Source organism: Oncorhynchus tshawytscha, linkage group LG11 (assembly GCF_018296145.1).
Source record: "Oncorhynchus tshawytscha isolate Ot180627B linkage group LG11, Otsh_v2.0, whole genome shotgun sequence".
Classification (NCBI taxonomy): domain Eukaryota; kingdom Metazoa; phylum Chordata; class Actinopteri; order Salmoniformes; family Salmonidae; genus Oncorhynchus; species Oncorhynchus tshawytscha.
In genome coordinates this window covers 29,883,457-29,902,901 of record NC_056439.1, presented here as the reverse complement: position 1 = coordinate 29,902,901, position 19,445 = coordinate 29,883,457, and the positions used below count along the sequence as shown (strand labels likewise).

At 47.9% G+C, this 19,445-nt stretch overlaps 1 protein-coding gene across 1 annotated transcript in view; it reads left to right on the top strand.

Annotated features, from left to right (window-relative positions):
* syne2b (spectrin repeat containing, nuclear envelope 2b) overlaps positions 1-19,445 on the top strand; it is a 144,586-nt gene that overhangs the window by 13,502 nt on the left and 111,639 nt on the right. The window contains 29 exon segments of the mRNA XM_042330006.1: positions 1,752-1,813; positions 4,154-4,249; positions 4,573-4,650; positions 4,749-4,841; positions 4,992-5,194; positions 5,426-5,625; positions 5,990-6,090; positions 8,022-8,135; positions 8,347-8,484; positions 8,736-8,900; positions 9,009-9,121; positions 9,213-9,381; positions 9,507-9,603; positions 9,781-9,980; positions 10,154-10,318; positions 10,435-10,572; positions 10,700-10,801; positions 11,045-11,221; positions 11,498-11,656; positions 11,756-14,788; positions 14,877-15,011; positions 15,368-15,493; positions 15,965-16,161; positions 17,247-17,328; positions 17,414-17,529; positions 17,753-17,876; positions 17,972-18,286; positions 18,488-19,083; positions 19,186-19,344. Coding sequence (XP_042185940.1) covers positions 1,752-1,813; positions 4,154-4,249; positions 4,573-4,650; positions 4,749-4,841; positions 4,992-5,194; positions 5,426-5,625; positions 5,990-6,090; positions 8,022-8,135; positions 8,347-8,484; positions 8,736-8,900; positions 9,009-9,121; positions 9,213-9,381; positions 9,507-9,603; positions 9,781-9,980; positions 10,154-10,318; positions 10,435-10,572; positions 10,700-10,801; positions 11,045-11,221; positions 11,498-11,656; positions 11,756-14,788; positions 14,877-15,011; positions 15,368-15,493; positions 15,965-16,161; positions 17,247-17,328; positions 17,414-17,529; positions 17,753-17,876; positions 17,972-18,286; positions 18,488-19,083; positions 19,186-19,344 — 7,453 coding nt within the window.

The window sequence follows — 19,445 nt, the reverse complement described above, 5'->3', positions numbered from 1 at the left end:
GTGGTCTAATTGAAACATGTAGGTATCACAGACTCAGTCAGGGAGAGGTTGAAAATGTCAGTGAAGACACTTGACAGTTGGTCCACGCATGCTTTGAGTACACGTCCTGGTAATCCGTCTGGCCCAGCCAGCTTTGTGAATGTTGACCTGTTTAAAGGTTTTGTTCACATCGGCTACCGAGAGCGTTATCACACAGTCATCCAGAACAGCTGGTGCTCTCGTGCATGCTTCAGTATCGCTTACCTCGAAGCGAGCATAAAAGGCATTTAGCTCGTCTGGTAGGCTCGCGTCACTGGGCAGCTCGCGTCCGGGTTTCCCTTTGTAGTCCATAATTGTTTTCAAGCCCTGCCACATCCGACGAGTGTCAGAGCCGGTGTAGTAGGATTCAATCTTAATCCTGTATTGACGCTTTGCTTGTTTGATGGTTCGTCTGAGGGCATAGCCGGATTTCTTACAAGCATCTGGATTAGTCTCCCGCTCCTTGAAAGCGGCAGGTCTAGCCTTGAGCTCGATGCGGATGTTGCAATTCAGAAAATGAATAGTTTGAGTGGAAGTGACTTCGATGGTACGGCCAGGGAGGGAGAAACATCAGTCAGACAGGCAGGCCCGGAGCTTTTCATCAGGGACCTGTCTATGAAGTTCACGGCTAGGCTTACTCCTCCTCTGTAGGTAGGCTGGAAAATCCACCACTGAATGTGTAGCACCCACCTGGGTGCTGCTTTGGCAGCTATAAGCACCTGAGAGACCACCACACCTCGGCAGTAATCAGTAACAGTCTCCTACGAGGCGAGCCTCTGTCATCCCCTCACACCACAGTCCACATCCTTCCAGAAACAGGAATAGACCTGAGTCAAACACTTGGAACAGGTCCTTATAATTAACATTAGACACCGACTGGAGCCAAGACTGGCCTTCTGTAAAACAGCTTAATGGGTCTATCAGTCTCTGTCCTTTTATCACAGAGCTCAGTAGAAAAGACTGGGATGACTTGGATAGGGGCTTACCATGGAGTAGTTAGTTGTGCACAATAGTACAGGGGGCCTACATCAAGTGGGCTAGAAAGAGCAAGTATCAGATGAACACATCACCATTCTGATATCAAGGACCTATTTTGAAGACAGTTGAAGGTATAGAAGATCTGTCACAGAGGAAGTGGAATATACTATGTTTGAGGTGTTTGTGAGAAGCTTGGGGATAGTTGGCTAATGTTGGGATGCTTCACTCAGTCATGGACCTGATGGACTTTGTAGAGATATATAATGGTGAGTGGGCCTCTGCCAGTAAAGCTGGAAGTCTATATTTTTTACTTTATTTAACTAGGCAAGTCAGTTAAGAACAAATTCTTATTTTCAATGACGGCCTAGGAACAGTGGGTTAACTGCCTTGTTCAGGGGCAGAACAGCAGATTGTTTACCTTGTCAGCTTGGGGATTAGATCTTGCAACCATTTGGGTTACTAGTCCGACGCTCTAATCACTAGGCTACCTGGCCGATATAACTGTAAATGGGTAAGAGGGAAGTTATTGGATGTGTTCAGCAGCATGTTAGACATGTGACCATGATTGTGGCGTATTTAAAAAGCTAGGAACCCTCTGGCAGCACCTTGAGCCTTACTGAAGGCTTGTATATTAAAGAAAACGTATTACTGCTATATTTCAGGATATGTATGCATCACATATGTACTCTTGGGTGTTTATTTATGTAAAATATGATACAATATTGTCAAATTTCTTTTGCCTCTCCCTTTCATAGTGGAGCAAGAGCAAATTCAGAAGAGAACCTTCACCAACTGGATCAATGCTCAGCTCTCAAAGGTAACACTGTCTGCAATACTGTATGTCTTCCACTAGCACGCCTCACTCACACTCACTCACTCACTCACTCACTCACTCACTCACTCACTCACTCACTCACTCACTCACTCACTCACTCACTCACTCACTCATTCTCACTCACACTCACTCACTCACTCACTCACTCACTCACTCACTCACTCACTCACTCACTCACTCACTCACTCACTCACTCACTCACTCACTCACTCACTCATCCACCTGGAGAGAAGGGTTGTGTTGATCTCCTGCTCATGGTAGAGGTCAGTTGTGCATGCGTCAGGGGAGGGGCAGGGTGGAATCATGTAAATATAGCCCCTTGGAGCGTGGTTTAGAGAGCACACACAGACAGACAGCAACAGAAGTCCCCCCCAGCCCTCCCACCCCGTGGAGTCTGGCCAGCACTCAAATTCAAATCAAATGTATTTATATAGCCCTTCGTACATCAGCTGATATCTCAAAGTGCTGTACAGAAACCCAGCCTAAAACCCCTGGTGGCTAGGAAAAACTCCCTAGAAAGGCCAAAACCTAGGAAGAAACATAGAGAGGAACCAGGCTATGAGGGGTGGGTCCTCTTCTGGCTGTGCTGGGTGGAGATTATAACAGAACATGGTCAAGATGTTCAAATGTTCATAAATGACCAGCATGGTCAAATAATAGGTCTGGGACAGGTAGCACTCCGGTGAACAGGTCAGGACTCTATAGCCGCAGGCAGAACCGTTGAAACTGGAGCAGCAGCATGGCCAGGTGGACTGGGGACAGCAAGGAGTCATCATGCCAGGTAGTCCTGAGACATGGTCCTAGGGCTCAGGTCCTCCGAGAGAGAGAAAGAAAGAGAGAATACTTAAATTCACACAGGACACCGGATAAGACAGGAGAAGTACTCCAGATATAACAAACTGACCCTAGCCTCCCGACACATAAACTACTGCAGTATAAATACTGGAGGCTGAGACAGGAGGGGTCAGGAGACACTGTGGCCCCATCCGATGATACCCCCGGACAGGGCCAAACAGGAAGGATATAACCCCACCCACTTTGCCAAAGCACAGCCCCCACACCACTAGAGGGATATCTTCAACCACCAACTTACCATCCTGAGACAAGGCCGCGTATAGCCCACAAAGACCTCCGCCACGGCACAACCCAAGGGGGGGCGCCAACCCAGACAGGAAGATCACATTGGCATGAAAGGGACGGCATGAAAGAGCACCAGTAAGCCAGTGACTCAGCCCCTGTAATAGGGTTAGAGGTAGGGAATCCCAGTGGAAAGAGGGGAACCGGCCAGGCAGAGACAGCAAGTGCGGTTCGTTGCTCCAGAGCCTTTCCATTCACCTTCACACTCCTGGGCCAGACTACACTCAATCATATGACCCACTGAAGAGATGAGTCTTCAGTAAAGACTTAAAGATTGAGACCGAGTTTGCATCTCTCACATGGGTAGGCAGACCATTCCATAAAAATGGAGCTCTATAGGAGAAAGCCCTGCCTCCAGCTGTTTGCTTAGAAATTCTAGGGACAATTAGGAGGCCTGCGTCTTGTGACCGTAGCGTACGTGTAGGTATGTACGGCAGGACCAAATCAGAGAGATTAGGTAGGAGCAAGCCCATGTAATGCTTTGTAGGTTAGCAGTAAACCCTTGAAATCAGCCCTTACCTTGACAGGAAGCCAGTGTAGGGAGGCTAGCACTGGAGTAATATGATACATTTTTTTGGTTCTAGTCAGGATTCTAGCAGCCGTATTTAGCGCTAACTGAAGTTTATTTAGTGCTTTATCTGGGTAGCCGGAAAGTAGAGCATTGCAGTAGTCTAACCTAGAAGTGACAAAAGCATGGATTCATTTTTCTGCATCATTTTTGGACAGAAAGTTTCCGATTTTTGCAATGTTACATAGATGGAAAAAAGCTGTCCTTGAAATGGTCTTGATATGTTCGACAAAAGAGAGATCAGGGTCCAGAGTCACGCCGAGGTCCGTCACAGTTTTATTTGAGACGACTGTACAACCATTATGTACCCACATACCGCTGTGGGTTGACATGGACCCACATACCGCTGTGGGTTGACATGTACCCACATACCGCTGTGGGTTGACATGGACCCACATACCGCTGTGGGTTGACATGGACACACATACCGCTGTGGGTTGACATGGACCCACATACCGCTGTGGGTTGACATGGACCCACGTACCGCTGTGGGTTGACATGGATCCACATACCGCTGTGGGTTGACATGGACCCACATACCGCTGTGGGTTGTTTAGTATTAGTCACTATGCCTTATGAAAGAGACTAACAGCAGCTGTTCTGTGGTCTTGTCTCAGAGGATTCCCCCGTGCATGGTGTTGGACCTGTTCAATGATTTCCGGGACGGGTCCAAGCTGCTGGACCTGCTGGAGGTGATGAGTGGCCAGCGGATGGTAAGTCTCTATCTCTGTCACAGATTAACTCTTAACACACTCTACCGTAGATACATTACAAGTTCATCTCAAGTGAACTCTTAGAAGGCTAGTCCTAAATAGACAAGGAGCACCTGCTGTAGTGTCTCCCCCTCTTTTTCTGGGACTGTATTTCTCCTTTTCTCTTAACCCTGTACATCAGCATCAACCCTTTCCTCACAATGACTTATTTTCTATTTTCCTCTCCTCTCCCTCATTTCATTGTAGGTATCTATGGCCCTCTGTCATCTCTTGTGCCCTTTGCCTTTATCTATGGTTCTGATGTCTGTTGTTGTCTATTGTAGAGTCGGGAGAGAGGCAGAGGCATCTTTCAGCACAGGAGCAACATTGAAACAGCCCTGTCCTTCTTGAAGAAGAAATCGGTAAGAGTCCGTTTTCGTGCTTTGGTTCCAAGCTCATGTGAGTTGCAAAGCCATTTGTGTTTAACCGCTGATAATGTTAAGCTGTCCTCCTCACACAGATCAAACTGGTCAACATTAACATTCCCGACATCATCGACGGCAAACCATCCATCATCCTAGGCTTGATCTGGACAATCATTATGCAGTATCATGTGAGTCTCAGTCAGAATCAGCTGTAATCACTCTTAGGTACTTGCTTTTATGAGAAAATGTATGCGGGAGCTACATGTCCACGGTAATACATTGTAGTTTTTGTCTATTGTTCCCGGCTGGGCTACTTTACTAAACTTCTCTCCCTGCAGATTGAGGAGCTGGCCAGCAGCCTGTCGTTCAGCTCCCGTCAGTCCTCTCTGGAGTCACTGGCCAGCCTGGACTCTCGCTCCACCCTGTCGGCCCGCTCTACTAGCAATAGCCCCGTGCCCCCCAGGGGCTCCCCCCTACACCAGCGTTTCCGCGTCTCTGCCAAGAAAGCTCTGCTGCTCTGGGTCAGGGAACAGTGCCACAAGTGAGCCCCCTTCCCTGTTTAGGCCCTCGGCCCTCAGGCCCTCACCCTTCTGTTTAAGCCCTCACACCTCTCATATTCACTGTCCAAATGAATCTCAAGATGTTATTGTTTTGGTTCTTGATGAGACCTAATGCCTCTACACAATATCGCACACATTGACATCCACTGGTGAAAGGGTGTTCTGTCTGTTGCCATTATTGCCATTATTATATAATGTGGCACCCTCCATAGGGCTGGCTGTACTCTGAATGTGAAGGACTTCAAGGCCAGTTGGCGGAGCGGTGTGCTCTTCTTGTCCGTCCTGTATGCCCTGAGACCTGACCTGGTGGACCTGTCCAAGGCCAGAACCAGAACTAACCGGCAGAACCTGGAGGAGGCCTTCCGCACTGCCGAGCACGAGCTGCGCATCCCCAGACTACTGGAGCCCGATGGTGTGTGGGTGGTGTTCACATAACCTGGGGGGAGGGGTGACATCTGATGTCTAGCTCAGTTCCCTGGTTAAATCAGATATGTACTCTGTTGTTGTGCTTTTTAAGCCTCATTTACACTACCTTGCTAACATGTGAGTTTCATGTTTCATGTATCAAGGTTTGTCAAGTCTACACATTGTATTGAAATGTGTCTCTTATACGTCCACTGTGTCCATATTGTGATCAGATTAGCTGGTGCCTCCCTGTATGCACCAGGTATAAACAGGGCTTTGGAAAGCCACTTTAGTGCATCAAAATATATACTGTTTGTCTCAGCTGCTTTGGCCAAAAGTGTGAATTTCTCAAGGAACTTTTCTTGGTGTAGATGTCGATGTGAGAGACCCAGATGAGAAGTCCATCATGACCTACGTGTCCCAGTTCCTCCAGTACTCCAGAGACATGCCTGTGACAGAGGATGACATGCAGGTTTGTACCACACTGTCATCTACTCACTCTCGTTTAATGGTCTTTTATTTGACATTATTTTTGGTCACACTGCTCCTAGCTAATCAAATCAAATGTATTTATAAAGCCCTTTTTACATCAGCAGATGTCACAAAGTACAGAAACCCAGCCTAAAACCCCAAACAATGCAGATGCAGAAGCACGTCCTATCTTCTCCACTTTTGTTTTGGCTTTCCTCAGGTTCACTGTGTACTGTGGCTCCTTGTTGTGACTCTTCAGCATAATCTAAATTCTTCTCACTTGAATTCTGTTTCTTCTACCTCACCTTTTCTATTCTTCACTCTCTGTTGTATCTATTCAGATGTACTATATGACTCCTCCTAAAAGCCTCTCTCCTGTCAACCTGCCCACTCACTTCACTCCTGCCATCGCTGCCTCCCCTCTGCGCCAGGTAGCCTATCCCTCACTTTGCCTACAGCACTGTTTATTTCACCTCTCAGACTTTGAGAAACATGCTACATCATGTAAGACATCTGAAATTAATTCCCAATCAGCACCTCCCCCACTGCTACGGAGTTCTACTTTGGTTTGAAGTTTAAAAATGACTTAAAAAACAGTTTTCTCAGTAACTAGTATGTTTTGAAACAGAAGTAATGTCTCTTGTACTACATTTTTGTGATGTCAGCGGCCTCAGGTTTGTAGTACCCCAGGGACAACTGTACACCTATACTTTACCACCAACAACGGATACCCTATACATTACTCAATATAAAATATAAATCAAACACAATGCTGTCCACAATGGCAACATACCTGCAGTACAAACAAACACATGACACCTATTCCAGGCATACCAACAGAGCCTTCCAGAGTCTTCCTTTTGAAAACAATTTAATCACTCAAAGCCAAGATTACCTCTAAATGTCAGAGTGATTAAAGTCAGAGGGAAAATTAGGTTGTTTTACAACCAGTTCACCCTGTTTTCCCTGTTCAGTTGCTGCCAGCCCTGAGCTACAGGAGGGTGTGTTGCTGTTCCCCACCTTAAAAATCAGAGTGGCAGTAATTATTTCCACTGAGACCAGGGTATCTCATTTCATGTCTCAGGGGACTCATGCCAGATCAGGCCCACTGTTCAGCTCATGTTTCCTGCTGTGTTTCAGGACGGCCTGAGGTTGGAGGTTCAGCATAGTTCTAGTGATCTGGATGTATAGGATAGTTCAGAAGTCATCTGAGAGACCATGTGGTGAACTTTCAGATCCCTTGAAGCCCAATTCCCCATGATGTGCCTTATTTCTTTTTATAGGGGTTTGTTTTGAGGGATCCTTTTCTGAGATATAAGAGGATTGGAAGAGAGAGCATTAGAGTTTGTCATGTTATCTAGAATCTTCCCTGAAGCCTGAAGTACCTAGCCCCCATTCACTGTCTATCTGTCAATTCTCTGGTCAGGCTCGCCTGCTCCAACCCCTACTTAAGAGATCAGCTCCTTGTCAAGAACCTGAACCCCCCAGAGTTGCTGCTGCTGCTGCGGTAAACCCTGTTCATCTCCTCTCCTCTGCCTGGTCCCAAGGCTTCCCTCAAGGCTTTCCTCAAGGCTTCCCTCTCCCATAACTGTCTAAACAACGATCGAAAATCAGCAGTTTCATTTCACCCCTGCCTGTTTCACAGACTGCTGTTTATTTGGACACATCTTAAAAGGAAGATACATCTTAAAATCATCAACTCATGCGAGAGGGAGAGAACTTTACATACTAGAGTTGAGCTCCACCTTACTCCACCTTACCCACTAATACTTCACTTCCCATGTGAAGAGGTTTTTTGATATGTGATCTTCAGGCTACATAGAGTGGAAAGGGTGTTTTGAAAGTTTAACGTTAGGTTATGGGTAGGGTTAGTGCTTTATTTTGGTTCATAATTTGTCAGATAACTCATTCGTCTTTTTGCTGTGACTCAAGACCACAACCAATCAGAAGACCCAGGAAGTGACCTGCTGGCTGTTGCAGGCCTATCAGGAGTTACTGGAAGGCTGGGACTCCACAGAAGGCGAGAGCTATGCAGAGAGATACCATGTATGTAGTACTGTACAGTATGTGGATGCTGCTAGTTGGATTAAAAATGGAGTCAAGGACTGTCTATCTTTTATATAGTTTAGGGGGATACATTTGCATTCTATTCAAGTCTGATACTTAAATAGTGTTAACCTCACAGCACTATCTGAGAGCTTTTCCTGTTTGCGTGCATGTGTCTGTGTGTGTGTCTATGTGTTTGTGTGTCTCCCAGGTGTTCCAAACCTTTGTGGTGTCCTTTAACGAGCAGCGTCGCCCCGTGATGCCTCTCCTGACAGCCATGAAGCGCACCCCCCAGCTGAGTGAGGAACAGAGGAACCTCAGGGGGGCTTGGGACGCCCTCGCCGAGAAGGTCTGCTCACTCCTCACACTGGTTATCTTACACACTAAGTCAAATCACATGATGTCCTGCAATATACTATGTAAACTATAATTATCTTGGTGTACTGATAAAGCATGATATTCCGTGTTGATGTGGTTTCGCAGTAATCATCTATTTATGCTTTTACAGTGTACACAAATATATTGTTTTGTGTGTGTGTCTGAGTATGTTTTTTTCATCTGTTTGCTTGGTTACATTTCTATGTGATTGTTCCCGTCCAGCTGCGTGAGTATAAGACAGAGCTGGACCTTAGTCTGCCTGCTTCCCTGGACATGGTGGGCCGCTGGCTGCTTAGGGCTGAGGGGGCGCTGGCTGAGGAGGAGGGGGACCCTCAGGACCACGCCCGCGCCGCCGAGGAGGCCAGGGAGAAACTGGATCTGCTCAAGGTAATATCTCACAATCTGTCAATCAACATGCATCACTAAAAAAAGTTAATTGCCTCTTAACCAACCTGTAACATTAGTCCTTTCAATCAAAATGTATATTTTTTATAGATATCCCTGGACGAGATGCCCCAACAACTTAAGAACTTTCAGAAGTTCCAGAATATGGATGAATATGGAGCCATCCTGGTGCCTACTGACAAACTGGAAGAGATGAAGAGAAGGTGTGCACTTGTCTACCTGTTTTTCCCATAACTGTAGCGTGAATGTCCGAGAGAGCCTCCAACAACCCACCTCTCTCTACCTCCTCCTCAGGTTCACCAGTGTAAGAGTCACTGCCAAGTACCATGGGATCAAACTGGAGTACCAGGAGCATCGGCACACAGTGCTGGACCTGCTGGGCCAGATCAGCAGCAAGCTCCGTGTCTGGAAGAGACCCTACATATCCCAGGAGGCTGTGCGTGTGCTGCTGCAGGACTGGCATGTGAGTAATCCAATTTAATGACAGAGTTTGACGACTTTCTGTAGACAAGAGGCAAACTGGATTCACAATAGTATAGCCGGCCTATATGAAGCCATTGACTAATCTCTACATTTGTTTTCTCACAGGAGTTAGTGGTTAAACAGGACCTACCATCCTTGCTGGAGGGGGCTCTCCTTAAATTGAAGCTTGTTGCAAGCAAATATACTAGCAAATCTGCCCTAGGTAAGAAGACTGCGTGTGTGTGTGGTAATGTGTTCTGATTCAATACGTTCTGGTCCAAAATACATCGCCAAAGAAAGAACTGTGTGTACCAGTCTTTCTAATGTTCTTCGCAAATTGATTTATTGATGGTTAATTGATTGGTTGATCTAAGAGAGGTTTTCCTGGCTGTTCCCCCAGCTGCAGACTCCAAATACATAATGTGCCAAGTGAAGGAGTTGGAGGAGGAGGGTGCTGTGGCTCTGGAGGGAGTGTCTACGGTGAAGAGCACTATGGGCCGTGTGCTGTCTGCCTGGGACTCCTACTGTGACTGTTACAGCTCCCTGCAGGCTTGGCTGGAGCAGGCCTCAGCCTCCCACACGCTCGCACAGAGGCCAGAGGTACAGACAGAAACCCTCCATTAATCTGCAACCTTGTCCACAATGCAGGGGTATACCATGCCTGCTCTTAACAAACCTATTGCCATTACTTCCCCACATGTGTTCCTAAAGAACAAAGTGTTCAAAATTATTATTTTGCAATAATGATGATGAGGTGTTTGTATGTTGCTTAGGTAACATCTGAGAGTATGTCAGAGTGGAGTTCCCGCCAGGCCCATCTGAATGAGGTAGGGAACTTCCTGGTCCATCTGACTGACCCCATGACCAGCCGAGCTCTGGCAGATGACCTCTGCAAGCTCAACCTGCATTGGGCGGACTTTATCAAGATAACACAATTTGTAAGTCAGAGATAACACTTCCATTACAAAGTGAGAATGCAATGTTGTTATGCTCTCTTGTTCAATTTCGGTGAAAATTATGTTCAGTTCAAAAAAAGCTGTTATTTTGCCCCAAGGCTGTTGTAGCTGTGCCCAGCGGAGCTGCAGCCAGACCCCAAGACCTCCAGGCCCTCTTCAGAGAGGCCACCCAGATCCTGAAGGAACCTGTAGAGGCCATGTCTGGGCCCCTGAGGACCTACACGAAGAAACTACAGGTACACTGTTATTACAACATTATTACAATGGTCTCAGCATTTTCTAACTATAATTGATCCTTTGGTATACATTTTCTTCCACAACACAATGCATTTTAATGGTGCTGTCTATTTTTACTTTGTTCAGTTCATGATGAGGAAGATAAAGGAAGTGGATATGGATGCCCTCTCCCCCTCCACAGAATGCTCAGCTGAGACTCTACAGAAACTGAAGCTGGCTTTACCTGAGGTGAGGATGATGACTTCCTTCGTATAATTTACTTTAAATATGAAAATAACAATTTTTTATGCCTACGGTCCTGTTTCTGGTCTGTGGATTCTTAATATCGCGTGGACAGACTACATAAACACAATCGAGCATCTGACCAAATTACGTGAGATTTTTGTTTGCGGTAATGAATGTGTACGCTGTTTGTTTCTATATGTGTGTGTGTGTGTGTTTGTGTGTGTGTGTGTGTGTGTGTGTCTGTAGGTGATGCAGACGCTGGTTGAGGCTGAGCAGGTGTGTGTGGAGCTGCAGCACAGTGTGTCTGGTCTGGACTGCCGCCTGGCAGAGCTCCTGCACTGGGAGACAGAGGCCCGGGACCTCTACCAGATCCTGAAGGCAGGAGAACGCAGGGCTTCACGGTGCCAGGACCCCCGCGCCAGGGTAAGACTTAGACAGGGGCCAATAGTAACATACTAGACTAAGGAAAACATCATATAAATGCCAAAGGAATAAGGTAAACAGCAGTAGCTTTACTCGAATAGTTAGCTAGCCTGGTTAGGAATGTAGAAGCAAGATAAGTAAGCATGTTCAACACAGGGGCTAGACAAGCATTGATAGTTATGTGCTGGGTGAAGATCAGAGTATTACCTTGTTTATGAATATTGTCATTTACTTTTGTAATTTACAAGTGCTCATAGTGTTTGCTGTTCTCTCCAGGTGCTGATCTCTCGTGGGCTGCAGCTGGAGGGTCAGGTGGTGACTGAGGAGCAGGATCTGCAGGTGATGGTGATGACAGGACAGAAGAACTCTCCCCTCCAGTACCTCCTTGTCTCCGCCATGCAGGACAGAGTCAGAGCTGCCGTGGCTCAGTCACAGGCGAGTATTCCCTCTCTCTCATCTCTTATCACTTTCCTTTTCCTTTATTGACCTTGAGAGAAATTGTGATTGACAAAGCTATCTTTCATTTAATTACAGGAGGCGGTTGGGATGCTGAGCTCTCTGGGAGCCAGAAGAGACAGAAGCCAAAGCCCCACAGAAGACCAGCCCCCACCCAAGATCTTCATCCAGCCTGAAGAGGGGACTCAACCCAAACAGCCTCAATCACTCTCTCTCGCCAGGCATGCAACTCAGGCCTTTGCTCAATTAGCATCTCAGCCTGATATGAAACCACAGCCCCAGTCCCAGCCTTCCCCTACTAAACCACAAGCTCAGGTCCAACACCCACCAATACCACAGATTATAGTCCAGGAATACAGAGAGAAGAAGGCAAGTCCCAGTCCTCCACTCCTGTATTCCTATGCACAAGCTGTGACTCAGTCAAAGGGCCGAGCACAGTCACCTCCAGAGCCACAGGTTGCTGCCCAGAGCAAAAAACACTCTCCACCCCTAACCCAGAAACAACCACTAGTGCAGCAACAGCCACCATCTCAACAACAGCATCCAACTCAGCAACAAGTACTCTCTCAGCAACAAGTACTCTCTCAGCAACAAGTACTCTCTCAGCAACAAGTACTCTCTCAGCAACAAGTACTCTCTCAACAACAAGTACTCTCTCAGCAAGTACTATTTCAACAACAGGTTCTATCTCAACAACAAATATCTGCTCAGCAGCAGGTTCAAAGCCAGAAACAGGCCCAACAATCAGCACAAGCCCAGAAACAGACTCCATCTCAGCAACCGGAAAAGACACAGAAACAGCCTCTAACCAAGGAAGAGATGCTGAGCTGGAAGAAGCAACCTCAGGCCATGAAGAACCGACCCTGGCTCCAGAAGAAGGTCAAGGATCAGGATCAGGCTTCAGCCCAGGCTCCATCCCAAGCTCCAGCCCAGGCTCCATCCCAAGCTCCAGCCCAGGCTCCATCCCAAGCTCCTGCCCAGGCTTCTAATCAAACACAGGCTCAACAACAGCCAGAGAAACCAATCATGTCTCAAGTCCCTGTCCAGGTAGTTCCACAGCCTGCAGGAACACCCAGGCCCCAGCCTCAGGCACAAGCCAGGACTATGTTTCCTTCTCAATCACAGGCCATGTCTAGTGCTCAGGCTCTACCCCAAGTAGGGCCACAGCAAGTCCCCCAGGCATATCTTTATGGCCAGCCTCCTGCCCAATCTCTGACCCAACCCCAAGCAAAGACCAAGAGCCACACTCAACCTAAACCAACGGCCCAAGCCAAACAGCAACCCAAGACTATTATCCATGCTCCATCCCAAACCATGACTCACACTGAACCCCAGCCCATAACTCAATCTCAACCTGTGACCTACTCACAATCACAACCTGTGACCTACTCACAATCACAGATGCAGGCCATGTCTCAATCCCGGATGACTCAAGAGAAACCCCAGCCACAGGTCCAGAAACCTCAGCCACAGGTCCAGAAACCACAGCCACAGGTTCATCAACTGATGCATCCACAGTCTCAAGCTCAGGCCCAACCACATCCCCAAGCATGGGCCCCAGTCAGGCTGCCACAAACACTCACTGAGACGCACCGGCTGGGCCTGCATCCACAGGCCCAGTCTCACCCCCAGGCTCACCCACAACTCCAGGCCCAGCCTCACCCTCAAGTTCAGCCTCACCCTCAAGTTCAGCCTCAACTCCAGGCCCAGCCTCACCCTCAAGTTCAGCCTCATCATCAAGTTCAGCCTCAACCCCGGGCCCATCCTCAACCTCATGTTCAGCCTCACCCCCAGGCACAACCTCACCCTCATGTCCAGCCTCACCCCCAGGCTCAGCCTTATCCTCAAGTCCAGCCCGAGGCCCAGTCTCATCCTCAAGTCCAGTCGCATCCTCAGGCTCAGCCTCACCTTCAAGTTCATCCTCATCCCCAGGCCCAGCCTCAATCTCATATCCAGCCTCAATCTCATGTCCAGCCTCAACCTCAGGCCCAGCTTCACCTACAGGCCCAGCTTCACCCCCAGGCCCAGCCTTATCCTCAAGCTCAGTCTCACCCCCAGGTCCAACTTCATCCTCATCCTTATTCCCCTGCTCAGGCTCAACCCCAACAATGGGCCCCAGTCAGACCCTTCAGCCCAATTTACCCTCAGCCAAAGGGTCATCCCCAGGTAACCCCAGTCAGACCTGAACCACGGCCACAAGCCTATCCTCAGCCCATCATGGTCCAACGTCACCCTCTTCCTCAGGCTTGCCCACTAAGTCAAGCTCCACCGCAGCAATGGGCCCCAATCAGGCCAGAGCAAGCCCCCCAGGCATATCTTTATGGCCAGCCTTATGGCCAACCTCAAGCCCAAATACAGCCCCAAAGCCATGTTCAACAGCAGCCTCAGGTGAGAGCTTACAACCTTACCAATGTTAAGGCCCAGCAAGGCCAGTTCCAACAGCAGCTATGGGCCCAGCCCCATCCCCAGCCTCAAATTCAACCCCAGCCATATTTCCAGCCTCAGCCACCTCCCCAGACCCAAATTCAACCCGCAACCCATTTGCAGCCTCAGCCCCACTCTCAACCTCATTCTCAGCCCCAGATCCAGCCCAAGCTTCAGCCTCAACCCCCCCCTCAGCCACAGCCTGAGCCCCAGATCCAGATGGAGCCCAAGCCCCAGACCCATATCCAGCCTCAACCCCACTCACAGCCCCAGACCAAGCCTCAGACTCAGCCCCAGCCCATGATCCAGCCCATGCCCCAGCCCCAACCAGAGCCACCACCCCAGCCCAGTATCCAGCCCCAGACCAAACATCAGCCACCTCCCCAGCCCAATATCCAGCCTCTTCCCCAGGTCAAGCTTCAGCTCCAGCCTAAGACCCAGCCCCAGGTCCTTTTCGAGCCTCATCTCCTTCCCCAGTCACCACCAGATTCCCCAGAGCTCCAGATGAAACCCCCAGCTCTGGCCCAGGCCCCACCCCAGGCTTACACCGAGGCCTATGCCAAAGCTCAGGCCCTGGCCAGGAACCAGTTTGAGGAGGCCAAGCACTGCCTGCAGGAGCACATCCTGGCTGCCATTAATGTCTTCAAAGACAAACACATATCTATCGAACAAGTTTCAGTTAAGGAGGTAAGGAATTTGAATACTTTTTTGGTTTATAGTTGTTCTAAAGCTCCGTTATTACCCAGTCTAATTGTGTTTGTGTTCCCTCAACCAGGAGACCCTGAGGACCCTGGACCCTGAGCTGTTGAAAGTGTTCCTGAGGGCAGCAGAGGGTATGGAGGCCTTCTGCACCATGCCTCAGCTCAGAGATATGGAGTTCTTCACACAGTCTGTCAGGACCCAATGGGAGGTAGGGTGTGTGTGTGTGTGTGTGTGTGTGTGTGTGTGTGTGTCAGTCTGTCTGTCTGTCTGTCTGTCTGTCTGTGTGTGTGTGTGTATTTTAGGATGTAGAGACAGTATGAATTTGTTTTGCAGATAGCAAAAGCATATCATTCTGTGTGTATGACCACCTTGTCACTAATTATATTGAATTCATTCTACACTGCATGTCTGTGTGATATTCACTTGGATGAAAATCTGTTCTGAATCTTTTTGAATTTACTCCACTCTGTTTTGTTATTCGTATGAGCAATGAAATTCCTAACAAGCATTCTGCTGTATGTCATCAGATTAAGTTTGTGTATGCTTTTGGTTTTTGTCATCTAGGCTGTGAGAGCTGAGACAGCGGCGTTTTTGCAGCATTTACGATTTGAAATTAGGAGAAAATACTTTAACACAGCTGCCTTGCAGTGTGAGATGCACTTTAACTCAAAATTAGCATCCAAAGCAAAGGTAAAATAACTCTAACCTAACACTAACCCCATTGCATGCTCTGGTGGACAGGTGCATGAAAAAACTGGTGTCAAAACTGCATGCACATGTTTGGGGGGCCTTCTGCTCTCTATTCATCTATTGAAGTTCTATAAATGGTAACTAAGCAATATCTGCTTCCTGATGCTAGATCAGAGAATTTCATATAACTAATGGGTTGATTTGACATTTTGAAGGCACTGACTTTTAACCCGATTTGACTGAATTACAACTTTCTGGTTCCACAAGTAGCTCTCCTCTCCCCTTTGTTGAGTTAGGATTCTGGTCTCGGGAGATGCAAGAGACAGTTATGTAGTAGGCAATAACTTCCAAAATGATACTCTGCTGGGAGTTGTGGGTTGTTTACAAACACCTGTGGGTTGTTGACACCTGTTGGGTCGACAGTGGCAGTACATCAGACACCTGTAGACTGATGACTCTCTTGCTCTCCAGGCGTGTTTCTCTGCAGAGGGCAGCCTAGCCCAGGCTGGGCAGCACCTGGAGGCCCTGAAGGAGCTGTGTGACACCCTGAGCCCCGAGGATGCCCACCGTCTGGCCCAGGCTCAGCTCAGGGAGTGTGAGAAAAGACTGGCCGCCATCCAGCGTCAGTTCAGTGGGGACAGGGATACACCGCCCCCCGACACACCTGGGTGAGACACAGAGGAGAGAGACAGGATTAGGCCCATTAGACAGGATTAGGCGGCCGCCTGGGCGGCAGATTGATGAGGGCAGCATTTTCATAGCTAAATTGACCAAGACGCACCTCCAACAACACATAACACCTTACACCTAACATAATCCTGCCCAAAAACAATGACAATTTCTCTCACACAGTGACATATGGGCTATTTAGTTGAGCACTGATGCTACCCCGTGATAAGCAGTGCCCACTTTGTCAAAGGCGATGGGCGGAAAATATTTAGCTTGTCCAAGCCCCATACTCCTCTGCAGGGTGTTGTTGGAGAGACGCACTGCTGTGGCGCTCAACCAACGTTCCGTCAAAAACATAAAACATTTAGCTTATAGACTATGGTAGAAAGAGTTTGTGGTGTTGTCTGTAGCCTACAGGCTGGAGAACACATTTATGACAATGTCACACTTTTTACATCATGGACATTTCTCCGATCAAATAGCCTAACCTAGCGCCCAATCAAAAAAAAAGCTTTTCGATTTGAATATGACATGTTAACAAACAATATATCCTAAAACAGGACAGGTTAAAATAAAATGGACAATAGAGAATAGACAATCATACTACTCGCAAATACTGTCTGGGAGATTCACCCCTGGGCTAAATTGTCATTATGATTAGTGATTTCAAGTTTGTACATTTTACGAGATGCATCATAGTTAAAAAGAAACTACTTTTGCATTTCCCACTGTGTAAATACATGGATTCTATTTGAAAATAGAGTTGGGTAGCTGATGCAGAGCTTAAATAACCTAAATGATTAGTCACAGTAATCAGGGCCAATAAAGCCAATGCATCTGCTTGTTTTACAAACGGTAGGCCTACCACATGGATGGACATTCATAAAATTCCATTCGGGCCACACAGTGTAGGCTACACTATTCTAGTTTTGCAGGGGAGGAAGGCGGCAATTTGTTTTGTCTGCCTAGGGTGGCAGAACGACCAGGGCCGGGTCTGTGAACAAGACATTAGCTTCAAAATGTATGACTGACAATTGCAATTGCAATACATGACTGGATTGTTTTTTCAAAAAATGTCCAATAGAATTCCTCTTGACCTGGGGAAAGATCTGACCCCACAGAGGGAATCTACAGTGCAGAGTGACAAACCTCCAGGCCCAACTGAGGTAGGACCTGGTACCTATAGTACCTATGATAAAGACACATGCACTGATTTAAGAAATAATGTATCTGATCATTTCTCTTTTGTAGGTTTCACAAGTTGTTGTGAAGACAGTGGTTGTTGAGAAGAGGGTGATTGACGAGAAGGAGATTTACAAGCAGGCAGTCAGAGACGAGGATCCTGCCAAAAAGGAGGCATTAGAAAGGTAGGCTTGCGGCTTGGTGAGTGTAAGGCTGGGTGCAAGTCTATTCTTGCCTTAATCAACTCTGTAGTTCTTGAATTACCAAACAAGGCAATGATCATTTCTTTTTTAATTCCAAAACAGTCTGGAACTTAGGCTATGTTGATGGCACTAACCAGCACTGGAAATATCACAATAAACCTCAATTGATCAGTTTCTTCATCATGCTGACTAATTTCTCCCTCAGATATGAAATTACTAAGAAGACTGTTCAGGCTCAACTAGCCAAGATCGAGCAGAATTCCCAGAGAGACCTGGCCGCTGACTCAGTCTCTCTCAAAGACCTGCACACACGTCTACAGGAGATACAGGTACACTGCATATTACTTGACCTCTTAGTTCCACGGGCCTTTTACTTTGAAGTTTTTTGTCTTTTTCTATGAGTGATTATATTTCTTTCATCCAGACATTGTGCCAGGACACAGAGTCTCTGTGGCCTGAGTTTGGCCACCAGTGTTCTCAAAGCTCCCAGTACAGTGGGGAGAGGGGTGATGGTGGTGTGAGTGTGGAGCACGACCAAGCTGAGCTGATGAAGCAGTGGAGAGGCCAGCAGTCAGCTCTGCATAGGAGAGGCAGCTCTCTGGGGGCAGCTCTGAGACAGATAGACTCCACAGAGCACCACGTTGTTGACTTCTCCGAACGCCTCGACTGCTTCATCAGAGAGCCCAAAGACATCAACGCATTTACACTGGCCAACACCAACATCCTGACGGACATCAAGGTACACAATACGGCTTACCTTTAAGGAAAGAAATACCCAGTTAATATTAGGATTTGAGTTGAGTGATTGGTGTAATTTAAAGATAATAACTGGATCCTTATTAAATAAATTGTAATGTAATGTATACTATATCCCAATGATAATCACAAACTCCAACTTTCAGTACATTATCTTTATAGTCTCTCTTTCTTTTCTCAACAGGACCTGGATGAGAGCATTCAGAGAGAGCTGGATCAGCTGTCTAGTTTTGACTCTGATTCCATTGAGCTGGATCCCAGTGATCGCTCTCCTTTGACCCGTGTGGTCAAGACCCACAGAACCAGTCTAGACAAGCTGAGACAGCAAGTCCGTAAGAGCGAGGCGGCCGCCAGGGCCCTGGACCGCTTCCTCATGTCCCTGCGCACCGTAGAGCAGGACATCTCTGGAGTACAGGGTGCACCCTGCAGTGATGCGTGGGTATTGCAGGACTGCCGCTCCAAGCTGGCCCTGATCAGGCAGAGTGTGGACAGTCTGGGGGACAAGGCCCCCCAGCTAGACTTGCTACTCCAGGGGGCCAGGCTGTCTGTGACTCGGGACGGTGCCCCAGCCTCCTGCCTGGACATGGTGTCTGCCTTGGTGCTGCGTCTTGAGGAGGCTGACTGCGGTCTGGTCAGCCAGCAGCACAGTGTCCAGAGGGAGCAGGAGATGAAGGGCCTGGGCCTGAGGAGGAGGACTCTGCTGGCGGAGCTGAGGAAGGTGCAGGAGGCAGCAGAGAGGCACGGACTAAAGGAGCCAACCATGCCTGCTGTGCAGCAGAGGTTTGTATTTGTGTTTGTGAGATGGTGGAACTTTGAGTGGTCATTATTAATTTTTTTAAGTCAGAGACTTATTCCATATTTCCTCTTTATTTATTTTTTCAGGCTGCGTGTCCTGTCTGACCTGGAGGGCCAACTGAACTCCCAGCACTCTGAGCTCCAGAGACTCCGGGAGGCCCACTCTCAGGGCCAGGAGGGAGAAGGCAATCCCCTGGAGGAGCTGAAGACCCAGTGGGAGGACACCCAGAGAGCTGTGGCTGACAGGTGGGCAGGAAGAATAGAGGGATAAATATGTGTCTACTATTAGAGGGATAGAGTATACAGATCTGTGAATAAAGCAAACTGACAATCATACATGTTCAATA